This window comes from Lissotriton vulgaris, chromosome 4_1, assembly GCF_964263255.1.
Source record: "Lissotriton vulgaris chromosome 4_1, aLisVul1.2, whole genome shotgun sequence".
Lineage (NCBI taxonomy): Eukaryota > Metazoa > Chordata > Amphibia > Caudata > Salamandridae > Lissotriton > Lissotriton vulgaris.
Window position 1 is genome coordinate 383,258,566 of NC_141691.1, and position 12,832 is coordinate 383,271,397.

General features: G+C 41.0%; 1 protein-coding gene across 2 annotated transcripts in view; it reads left to right on the forward strand.

Moving 5' to 3' along the window:
• Positions 1-1,070: 1,070 nt before the first annotated feature.
• LOC147718781 (transmembrane protein 182-like) overlaps positions 1,071-12,832 on the forward strand; it is a 202,615-nt gene continuing 190,853 nt past the window's right edge. The window contains exon 1 of one of the 2 annotated variants that reach the window (XM_086918763.1): positions 1,071-1,283. In XM_086918763.1, the coding sequence (XP_086774889.1) occupies positions 1,131-1,283 (153 nt within the window). In that variant the 5' untranslated portion in view covers positions 1,071-1,130. The remainder of the gene's footprint in view (positions 1,284-12,832) is intronic. The other variant, XM_086918761.1, reaches the window with a different exon arrangement.

Sequence of the window (12,832 nt, forward strand, 5' to 3'; positions counted from 1 at the left end):
TTATTCATTAAACGTAAATGGTAATTCAGTTGATCACTTGCTGTTTCAGTTACCTTCCCTTCTTGCCACTATAATTCACACACAATGGTCAATGTGCAGAAGCAATACTCGTAAGAACATTCTGTAATATTGTTGAACGTGAAATTAGAACAGAGTCCCCACCGTGGCTTCCGCTTGGCAATCATTCTGCGAGAGGGACGGCCGAAATCTCCAAAACACGTTCGGAGCCAGCTAAAAAAGTACTGCCGATGGAAATGATAATATATGGTATTGTTATATTTAATGCTGTTTTATTTAATGTGAAGACATCCTATGACAAGAGATGAGAAAGACAAACGACATGCCCCTGCCGCAGCTGCACCTTGCATCAGCAGGGTATGCACAGCTGGCACGGGAGGCATGCCACCTGTGTGAGGCGTGCCACTTGTGCAATGAGTCTCAGTGTAAGAATGCACGAGGGCGGCTCCTCCCTTGGTTATATCCCTGCCAGGCTCCAGTTACGGACATATGGCCGGTGTCTGTTGATGAGTAACGAGGCCTGTTTCTGCATACCTCTCTCTGGCGTGCGTGTCTAGAAATGCTTACCAACCACACCCCCGCTGTACCACTTCACTTAATGCCCCGAAAATCCAATTCCTGCCCAATTTTGATTACGAGTATTCGTTTCCTCAGATCCACACTGGGCACTGCCATTACTACGAGCAAATACCGTTGAATTTCTAATAAAAAAGATGTCAGCATTAAACATAGTGGCGAGTTGGCGACTAAAAGGCGGTAAACTTTTCCTAGGATATTTGAGACTTTCTTTAGGATATGCTGTGCACGCAATCTATGTGCTCCACTCTCCTCGCACATTGGGATATTAATTCCAATTATTCGTGAGATTATTATCGCTCCTGTCTTTTTACTGTATGTGCATCGTTATTCCCAGGGCGTCTACCGTGCCACACGTGTTTTAGTGTGGAAGGTCATCTGCTTTAAATAGACCCTCACCCCCTCGCGTGTGTAACCCACACCCAGCCCAAAAGGCTAGTGTGCGCCTTAAAATAGCGCCCTCTTTCCAGACCTCGCTTCTCTCCTCCGAGCACTTTCAGTTCTGTGTGTTTATCATTGTGCGGCCAGGTTCCATCATGAAGGTCGGGGTAGCCGCTCTGTGTGCCGGAATTGTCGGGGGTGTTGGCGTTCTGCTGTTTCTTACAGCTTTTGGGACAGATTATTGGTTGCTGGCAACTGAGGACTGTGGGATCTTTGAAACGGAACGAGTCACCCTGCCTTCGGGAAAGGTAAATCAGGCCTTCGGAATCACTGCTACAATGCCACTGAAGACTGCTTTTATATATTAAATAAATATATGCCGCGCTGCTGCGAAATTAAACACTCTTTGATGGGCTCAATAATTACATTTAAACCAGCCTACCATGAGAAGAAGCATCCTGCAGGATTAGTAAACAGACAGCTGCGAAGGAACTGATAGATCTCACTTATTTAAGCTTGAAAAGATTTTTTTCGACGGCGCTTGTGTTTGTCATTTTTTTTTCAATCGTGTCTTTTAATGGAAATTCAGGATTTTTTCGGCGTCTTGATTATCAGCGGTTTCCTAGTAATGTTCACAAGATTAATGGGAAAAATGCGTGCCGGATTCGAACAGTGCGAAACGACCTTTTAGGTCACACACGAAAATGCATACATTTTCCAGATTTCATCTTTAAGGAAATTGCTGATTTGTGTTTGTTGTCTTTCCAATGCATTCCAGTTCACGGAGGGAAAGCAATGTGGGATTTATTTTTAAGTTGAAGTGAAATTCACTGAAAACATTTTTTATGCGAAAATCCACTGAAAATCACCAGTTATAGTTCCAGAGCTATTAATTTCACTCCTGCCATGCCCTGCTTAGGACCTCACATATTACATCACTCAGGACATCTTCAATTAAATCACTGATGACATCACTGATGACATTTCAAATGACATCACTCATGATATCTCTAATGACACTAGTGATATCAGCCACCCTACTAATAAAGACGGCTACCCGCCCTTTTAAAAATATTTATTTCTTGTGGTCACACAATATTGCCATGTGAATCTGACACACATAAAAAAATAATTTGGGCCACAGGGGCATCCCTACCCAGCTTCATGATATCCTTTTCAAAAAATATTTTCAGGACAGGGGCTGAGTCTCCAGGTTCTGTAATGGTGGGCACAACATTTTGTTCATGTTGCAATCAGCCAATCAGAGCTCTGGCTCTCAAAAAAACCCTGCCATTTACATCAAATCAAAAAAGCTTGCTTTCTAGGAAAAGTTCTAGCTGTCTGCCAAATTTGTTGTAATTCTTTTCAGCCGTTTTGGCTGTAGTGCTGTCTAACTCCCCTTTGGAAATTGCATAAGGAAATTGCATTTTGGGACTCCTCCTTTTTATTGGCCATCACTGGTGCGGATCACCCCAAAACATTTAGGAAGAACCTGGGGTTAGTGAACTTTCTGTTTTTGAAAGTTTCATGAAGATTCACCAAACAGTGCTGAAGTTATTAGCAAAATAAAAAAAAAACTATTCCTTGGGAATGTGCGACCTAGCTGTAATTACACAGTGGCGAACACCACTCTGTAATATATGTATGTGTAAATATATGCATAGATATACTTAGAAATATTTTGCTACAGCCAAAACGACTGAACAGAATTACACCAAATTTGGCAGGAGTCTAGATCTTGGTCCAGAAAGCATGATTTTGGTGATTTAGTGTAAATCCATTTAGTAGTTTGTAAGAATTATGGTTGAAAAATGTGTATAGCTGGATGATTTGCTTCACATAACTCTTGCAAGAAATCCCACCAGTACAACATAAAAAAATAGAGCGTTCCGATTGTCCTTGGAGGGATTTTTTTCCCTTGGGCCAACTTGCTACACTGGGATTGAGGGTACTGCAGGAGCGAGCGCTGTGATTAGTTGGCTGCAACGTGGAAACAAATGTTAACGTGTCCATTCAAAGTCTCTAGGGAATTAGTCAGCTTTCCTGAAATTTTTTGAAAAAATACAATATAAGGGGGAACTGCAGGAATACCCTGCCACCCTTGCGCTTGTGGAGAGAGGGGTCCTAGAGGAATCCTCGCTGGGGCTAAAATTAAAACAAAAAAAGTTTTTTTTAGCCGTGGTCCCAGGGTACACCCGCAGGTGCCATTGATTTCTTGAAATTAAAATGACCCCGTGTGGACAAGGGCCTGGGGGTCAAAACATATATAAATATTTGAGGTGGTGGGCGTACGTTCATTGAAAGGGAGGGGGTCATGTGACCCATCTGCCCGAGTCTTATAAGGCCCAAGGGACACCATCTCCCGGTGCTGATGTTTTAAATAACGGAAGAGTGGCGCCTGGCCTGTAAACGATCAGGGAAGAGGCTGCAACAAATTCAATACATATGCTTTATAAAAGTTAATATTCTGACCCTTTCATAAAGCCAATAGGTCAAATTTTGACGAAAATATGGATTTGAGAATTAAAAAGAAAAAAATCAAATGAAACAGGACTCAACGCGTCTTTTTACATACCATATCTACAGGTTAAAATTACAAGCATATTATTCATAATCAAACAGGAGGACACACACAACCAATTTCATAACTATAGTCAACAGGAGGATGCACTCAACCAATGTTATAGCTGCACTTTTTATATTTGGGTGTTCTGACTCTTTGAAAAAGGAAGTAGCTCTGTGTTATTTTCAGCCATGTGCATACAAAGGGGAGCTTGGGGGCCAGGCCCTGTGCCCAGCACCTCGCTGGGCATTTCTTGTGCACAGTGGGGCATTGCCCACCAGAAGGAGCTGGGAGCATGGCCTGGTCCACAGCCAATTACATGCTGCACACGGCCGAAGGCCATGAGCATCATGGTGATAGCTGCCTGTGGGGGTGGGACTGTGGATAGGCTCTGTGGTTGTGCATGGATTGTGGTTCGCTGCCCATGAGGGGTTGGTCACAGGGCCTGGTCGAAGGCCCTGGGCCAACCGCCCATTGCCATTGGGTATGCGTTGTGTGTGGTTTGTGTTACATATGGTAAAAAATATGGAGTTACGTATGGTAAAAACTATATTACTTTGCGTTAAAATAATGCTAGAAATTCACTGAAAAAAACAAAGGTTAAAGTGAGGTATGGTATGTAATATCTTACTTTCCATAAAAAAAAATCTTAGAAAGTCACTGAAAAAAACAAAGGTTAAATAGAATGTTGGACTAGGCCCTCTCAGGGGGGTCACTTGCAAACATTTTGCCTTCACCCCTCCTGTTTTTTGCTGAATTCATTGATTTAGCTCTAGGAGTATGTGCACTTTAGCATTGCTAACCAGTGCTAAAGTGCTTGTGTTGTCTCCTTTGAACATGGCAATGCTGGCTTACACCTGATAAGCATAATTTGTTTACTTATAAGTCTGTTCTAGAGTGGTATACGATACACCCAGGGTCTGTAAATTAATTGGTACTAGTGGTCCTGCAGCACTTAATGTGCCACCCACTTTAGTTTCTCTTTAAAACATGCCACAGGACTACCATTGCAGCCTGAATGCAGTTTTAAATTGCCAATTCGACTTGGTAATATACCCCCCTTGCCTAGCCTTAAACTCCCCTTTTATTGCATATAGGTCACACCTAAGCCACACCCTGGGTACTCTATAGGGCAGTTTGCATTGAAATTAAAAGGTTGGACATGTACATTTAAGTTCTCCATGTCCTGATAGTAAAAAACACCCCAAATCATTGTTCACCATTGTGAGGCCTACTTCTTCCTTAGGATACCATTGGGTTCCTTATTATATTTAAAAAGTGCTAATTTTTGATTGAAGTCAGGGGAACGTTTCATGTTTGGTGTCTGAGAAATTGTAATAAAAAATCCTCTTTAATGGTAACGTTGGATTTTAGGTTTTAATTTTGAAAATGCCACTTTTAGAAAGTTGGTATTTTCCTGCCATAAATTATTTGGTATCTGCAGCATATCTTGAGTCACAATAATGGGTGTAGTTGGTAGTTGGACTGCTGTTATTCCTCCCAGACAGAAAGAAAATAGAGGAGTTAGGTGTGCCTGGATGGGCCATCAACCGGCAGGATGGGGGGGGGGTGGAGCAGGGCACAGCCGCACTTGCAACTGAATAGGCTGTTTTTTGCCTTCACACAAAAAGCTTGTCTCCCCTACATTGTTCATGCAGCCAGCTTAGAGCCAGGGAAAGGGAGCCAGGAAACGTGAAGCACTTCAAAGAAAATTCTCCAGAAACTTCTCCTACTTCAAAGAATGCAACATTTATAAACAGGGGACCCTAAAACTCACACTTTCTTAACCTGTCAAAGGACTCTCAGAGGACTCTCTGCTGCTGTGGCCTGCTGTGTCCTCCACTCAAGACTGATTTGCTGCACTTGGAAGGACTGTTCCACTTCCTGGAGTCTGTTTTGAACCCTCAAAAGGCTGCCCTGCTGATTGAGCCCTGTATCATCACTTGAACCTATGACTACCAGAGTGACTCCAATGGCCAATTGGCTGGCTGGCCTACTGATCAGAGTCCCAGGGACACAAAAGATGCCTACCATCTTGACCTACACCAGGACCCAGTCTGAGTGAGTCCTAAACCTCCAAGTGGTGGCCCTCCAGTCTTAAACCGCTTGACAACCAAAATCTACATTTTTAGCTAAAAACCAGCTTGAAGAACAGAGGGAAGACCGGGTCCAACCTGCTCGCCTATCTGCCCAAGGTGCATCATCTGTCGGCCTGACTTCGCAGTAGCTCCTACAACATTCTTCTCTGCAGCATCAAATCCTGTTCAGCAGTACTTTGCCAAAGGGGTATTCTGCCTCTTGGAACTTCTATTGGCAACAGCTTCCTGCGTCATCCTGCTAGAGATTTTTGTCTTTCAAAAACAGACTAAGTCTGAACATAGAAATCTTCACTGCAACTTCATCAAGCAGCCTTCCCAAAGAATATGCCTCCTCCTCGGACACCACCTGCAGCTTTGCCCCACTGAATTTTACCTTCTCTGAGCCCTTTTCTTCTAAATTTCTTCCAAGTCTGAAAGTAAGCACCCACCGGGCCCAATCGACTTTCTGTATCCGACTCGTGCTCGATGACAGTCACCCATTTTTATTTAGTATGACTGTGTCTCGTACAACTAGATATCCACAGTTGGCACTTTGATCTATTGGGTGCTAACTTTTACCATAAACTTTCAATATTTATAACTTTGGTTCTACTGATTGAATATTTGTCGTTTTGGTCTCAAACAATTTGTTAAAATCGACTCTATTTTTATACATTGGTGTGAGATGTTTCATGTGTTGTGTTTCCACTTTATTACCGTTTGAAGTGCTGCATAAATATTTTACTCATTGCTTCGAAGTTAAGCCTGACTGCTTTGTGCCATGCTACCAAAAGGTTAAGCACAAGGTAATTTGGGGTTTGCTTGTCGTTCATCCTGACAGAGCTTTTGGTTGCTTCCTGAGCAGAGCTTCACCCCGCTCACCTAGTAACACAATGTCCAAGAGGGACGCTATGTTTAAGTGAAATTGTCAATTAAAACACACCATTTTAAACTAACAAAACCAGTGAAATTCATCAGTTCTAGTTATCTCAAGTAACTATAACATTTGCCCTAAGGAAACTATAACTCACACCCTTACCATGCACTACTAGTTATCCCATATATTACATCACTCATGACATGATCAATGACATTATTGATAACATGACCACAACATCTGACTGACATTTTCACATATCTGTAGCATCCCGTTTGTTTTCTTTGTAAATACATCTATCTATCTATCTATCTATCTATCTATCTATCTATCTATCTATCTATCTATCTATCTATCTATCTATCTATCTATCTATCTATCTATCTATCTATCTATCTATCTATCTATCTATCTATCTATCTATCTATCTATCTGTCTGTCTGTCTGTCTGTCTGTCTGTCTGTCTGTCTGTCTGTCTGTCTATCTATCTATCTATCTATCTATCTATCTATCTATCTATCTATCTATCTATCTATCTATCTATCTATCTATCTATCTATCTATCTCTTCATCTATATACACACATATATATGCACATATATATGTATGTACATAGATAGATAGATAGATAGATAGATAGATAGATAAGAAAGATAGATAGATAGATAGATAGATAGATAGATAGATAGATAGATAGATAGATAGATAGATAGATAGATAGATAGATAGATAGATAGATAGATAGATAGATAGATAGATAGATAAATAGATAGATAGATAGATAGATAGATAGATAGATAGATAGATAGATAGATAGATAGATAGATAGAACTTACTGGCGGTCACCAATAGGCCGTTACAGGTAGGTCCTAGTTTCCATAGGGAAAGCTTTTTTTGTATTGCCAATATCTTGGCGCCATTTGTCGAACCTTCCTGAAATGTTCAAAATTAGTCGGACAGTTGGTTTAGCTGCTGTGTTGAACGTTTCAGGGTGATTTATCAAGTGGGGGCTGAGTAAAAAGTGGTATCCCTAAACATGTTTTCCACATGGAACTTTTCATACAGATTTTAGAAACAACTACAATCCAAACCGCTGAGTGGATTTACACTAAATTTGGCGGAAAAGTAGCTGTTGGTCTAGAAAGTGACCTTTTTGTAAATTGGTGTAAAGCCATTAATTTGTTTTTGAGATATTAAAATAAATCCAAATTTGTATAATATAGAGAAAACAGATCCATCACAACACCTATGCAGAGTTTTATGAACTCTCACACCAGGAGAAGTGCTCTAATTGTCTGCCCGCAAACTGTGTAGAAAGTTGGCAGCCTTTTTGTACAACGGGACTGTGTCTTGGTAGATGAAAATGACTTTTAGAAACTATCAAAAGGGTCATGGTAGGGGATCCATAAACCCATGGGTGCATTCAGGTATCCAAAAGGAAAGTTCAAGTCAAGTTGGTACAACCTTGTGATGTAATTCAATGTCCAATAGGATTTCCAGTTGCAAGTGGTATGATAGCCATAGACAAAATATAAAAGAATTGAAAGTTCAATTAAGAACTAGCCCATAACAATGGAGAGTATCCACCCTGATTTGAGTAGCAGTACAGCCTGACGTACTAACACTTTCCGAAAAACGCCGTGGCTACCTGAACAAATACCATATGGTATTTTTAGCTCATTTCTATTGTGGCAACCGGGTTACAGCATACTGGATGATCTGTTTTCCTAGATTGAGATCGCCCTGAAGAAGTCCTAGGTAAAAAGGACGAAACGCGTTGGCTGATGGTTGTTGGAATAGTAAAGACGACAAACATTATACATCTTGTATTAGCAACAACTCATGTTATTGGATTGGATTCTTCAATATCTATAACATATTTCTTTATGAACTCTTTTCTCTGACAAATTGTGGTGCTGTTTAAATCTAGTTTGTTTGCTCTGTATCCCTAGGACAGGGGAGGTGCTTCTGGACAAGGTGGTAATTTGCACACAAAATTGTCGTTTTTATATATTACTTTGGTAATTTACAGTATGGGTGCTGCAATCTCTTTTAGGGTCCACTGTCCACTTTTCGAGTTTCAGTCAACCGCGCCTGTTACAACTGAACTTGAAACTAGTATGCTACTATCAGAAACTGCAGTGAACGTATGACATGCTGGTACAGTAGAGTGTTGCAAAGGACTTTGTTATGGCAACTGAGGAAAAACAGTGTGGGCGAAGGGGTCTAAGTATAGTGTACTTTTAAAGTTCCAGGGAGACTTATTTACACATATTATGTCTTCTAATATAGTATTTTCCTTAATCACTACCATCAAAGAATGTGAAATGTACATGAAAAACAAAACCACTATAATGGTAATTGCTTTAACAGACTCCCGATTGGCTCATGACTCTCTCATGAAGTTACACGGGGGGCACTCTGAGCATTCCGACAGGGTAAGAATCCCTCCACAGACACTACCATATTTGTATTCTTATTAGGGGACTAAGAAAGGGTTAAAAAAAGTCTATTTCAAAAATGGAAAAACAAAGGGAAAAAAGAAGGGAACATTGTAACTTGCTAGGTAAATCACTATCCCTGGAAAAAGGGAGGGAGCAATTCCAGTTATTGACTTTTTCTCAAAGAGAGAGGTACGTATCATTTTGCCAGATACGAAATTTCAGGTTCAAGTTTGTTAAAACTTTGAGATGTAGAAAGTGGTTTCAGAGGTAAGTAAATAATGGTGCACATTGTAGTTCGTTTAACATGTATTGGACCTGCTACTGTAGAGCCTGTAGAAGCAGTTTTCTTGCTGGGCTGACTTCACATTCAAAAAACATTGCTAAGCCTTTAACTCCTCTCCTACTAGATATAAGTTATGGTAGGCTGTAGGTAGGCCATAGGGCAGGGAGGTATGTGCTTAAACTATAAGACATGTTGTTTGGAGCTTCATTGAGTTACATGCGTACTTACAACCTCATATGTCCATGTATACATCCAGTCTCCCACCCATTCTGGAACTCACATACCTATGCATAAAAGGAAAAAGCCACTAATACGCCCAGTCAGACCAGTGACAGAGACACTTAAACATTCACTCACATAAACATACATATCCTATGTATCCAGTGGTAGTGGAGGTAGTTGCACACAGTTAAATACCCCAAAACTCACTAACATAGCTACTAAGCAATCCATGAAGCCCCTTTCATACACATTTAGAGACCCAAAGAGTAATTAAGAGAGCCAGACATATACCAACTACATACTTACATATCCAATGTCACACCCACATAGGCACTGAGATACTCAATTAGAAATGTAATGATGAACGGATACTAACAAGTCACACATCCAGACAAGAAGGTCTTGGGCCCTGACCTTCAATTATATTATTTGGTAGCCCAATGCTGCTACGCATACACCTGGTTACATCCAGATGTTTGAATCCCATTCCTTAGCCCGTAGACAAACTTTTTCCTACCCAAGAAATTGGCCACTGTGTTACCGAAAGGCGTACCCAGAGACCCAAATGATATACAGGCTGTTTCTAACACTAGCTGGGCATGGGATACGCTGCGACGACTCACCGGTTCCACTGTATTATATTCCTCTGCCCTTCTCCTCCCAAACTCTCCTTGGCTGCTAATCACTGCAGAGAAATTTGATAACTCCAAAATGGGAGGGCATATTTTCTCGGTGTTGGAAGACACATGTTTACAAGACATCTCCTTCATGGACAACATCGTAATAGGGTTAGTCCGTTCTGCTTTACAAGCCATGCTGCCTACCTATCACGTAGAACCAGACACTTTCACACCACTAACATTGCTCATAGAGAGCGAGTCTGGTGCCCATCTCATATCTAAACTTTACAAAGCAGTCGCCAATATAAGACTGGTAAAAGATTACTAGATTCGTACTGCATGGGAAAACAATTTAGGCCGCACCATTATAGATGAACAATGGGAGAAGTGCTGTGAGGTCATGAAGGAAGTCTCTCTTAATAGCAGGCACAACCTGCTCAACTTGAAATTCCTACGCCAAACTTATTTTACTCCCGCCCAAGCACACAGGCTAGATCTGTCAAAATCACACAACTGTCAGAAATGCATTGCTCCACATGTGGATTTTAAGCACCTAGCATGGACCTGTCCCAAGCTGCAGAACTATTGAGACTAAGGCCATAGCGCTCTAGGCGGTATGACCAATCTGACCCTTATTCCCACACCGGAAGTAGAGCTGCTAGGATACACAGTTAATTTCCCTGAAAAGGTCAGAAGATTTGCATCCCTTGGTCTGCTGTTGGCCAAGAGAGGGGAAACAGCCTTAATCACTGATCTTTAACCACAACAGTACTAAACCAGAAATTGTTTACAACGACCTTTCCTGACCAACGACTTGATTGAACCACTGCTTACATGAACAACGTAATAAACTTTTGTATCTCCATGCCGACAAGTTCATTTCATGGTTGCTGCATGCGGTAGCGTCTCCTCTCCCCCCAAGCATATACTGTACTGGCAAGTTCGTAGATCTTTTATTGCCAGGTTTGGAGCAAGGCGGAAGTGGTTCACAGCATGAAAAGGCAAACAGCTTCAAACTTCCGGTGTCTTGTTTCTGGCCGGAGGATTTGGTGAGGGAGAGGGGCCCATTTTATCAGCAAGGAAGGGGAGGTAGAACACGAAGGGAAAAAAGTGCAGAGAAGGGAAGATTCACGAATATGAATTTAAAGAGCATTTATTCACTGCCTGGACAACGAGGTAGAAGCTGAAGGCTTTCAGGTAGTCAATTTAAATGTATTGACATAATTATATTGTTTTTGGGGAAATCGGGTTTCTTAAACATATTTACATATAGGGACAGGATGTAGGGAATTAAAGGGTTAATGGGCGGAGACTACATTTAATATATTTATTGGTGTTTCAGAGAATTTAAATAAATTTTTTTAAAGGGATCTATATAATTAACCTTTTTTTTATTTAATTATCATTTATTTTGGCTTTGTCCTTATTTATCTTCTGAAGTTTTATTGCATTCTCAGGGCACACATGCAGGACTGGCGATATTGTTATTTAATGCACATGGCAACTTTTGTTTTTGTTTAACACGAGTGATGGTGCACACAATCAGACTACATGCCATTCATTCCATGATAGACAAATAGCATAGACAGTGGCATGCGGCATTCATTATTTCTCCATTTTTTAGTCGGTACGCAAACAAGTATTCTTTTGAAATGGTGAAAAAAAGAAACTATGTTGTGACATAGCTGTAAGGCAGTCCCAATGTATTTGTTGCTTTTCTTGGTTTTAAAACATGTGTTTTTTTAAGAACTGAGTGGTATATTTTGACAGTGTACAATGTAAATGCTGGGTTTCATCGATGAATATGGCAAAACTGGGGAAAAGGCATTGGTGGTAATTGGATGGAAAAGCGGGAGGGATAGCAAGGACTGGGATTTGAATACTGTACAGATTCAAACATTTTGATATTCGTAGATGTACTGCACATACAATACTTGTATATACAATTATGCTTTTTACTATATGCGAATATGGTTTGCAGTGGCACCACTATTTTGTATTGCTGATAAATGGGAAAACTTTGAAAATAAAATAAAATAAAAAAACGTCTCGGGCCTGCTACTGTAGAGCCTGTTTATGCACTTTTCCTGCTACGCCGACTTGTCATCCAAAACATGTTGCTAAGACTTAAACTCCTCTTCTACTAGATATGTCATCCCTATGGTAGGCTGCACATTGGCCATAGAGAGTGAGCTATGTGCTTAACCACATGGCTGCTGTGGGGATTTTTGCGCTGTGCTGCAAATTGCGATTCTGGTGCAGATATGACGAGCTCAGCTCATCATCAGCACACGACACCCGTGGGTGATGACGAGCTGAGCTCGTCATCAGCAGCGAAAGGGTTAAAACATAAGGCATATACTTTCATGTTTCAGTGACTTATGTACACACACACACACCCATATGCTCAGTTATCCATCCACTCTCACAGTCACACTAGAATTCACATACCTATGTACCAAAAGATAGAGCCACTCATGCAGCCAGACATTCACAGTTGCACCTCAACATTCACTCACACACACATCCACAGCTCTTATGTAACTAGGCCTAATGAAGGCCGTTGCACACAGAGTTACATACCCGAATAATCTGTAACACAGTCAGGAATCAATCTATGCAGACCCCTATATACATATTTAGAGACCCATAGAGTCACTCTGAGAGCCAGGCCTGTACCAACATAGGGGCAGATGTATCAAGGCAATTTTTTGTCGCAAACACTGCAATTCGCAAAAAAGCAGCGTTTGCGACAAAAAATTTGCAAAAT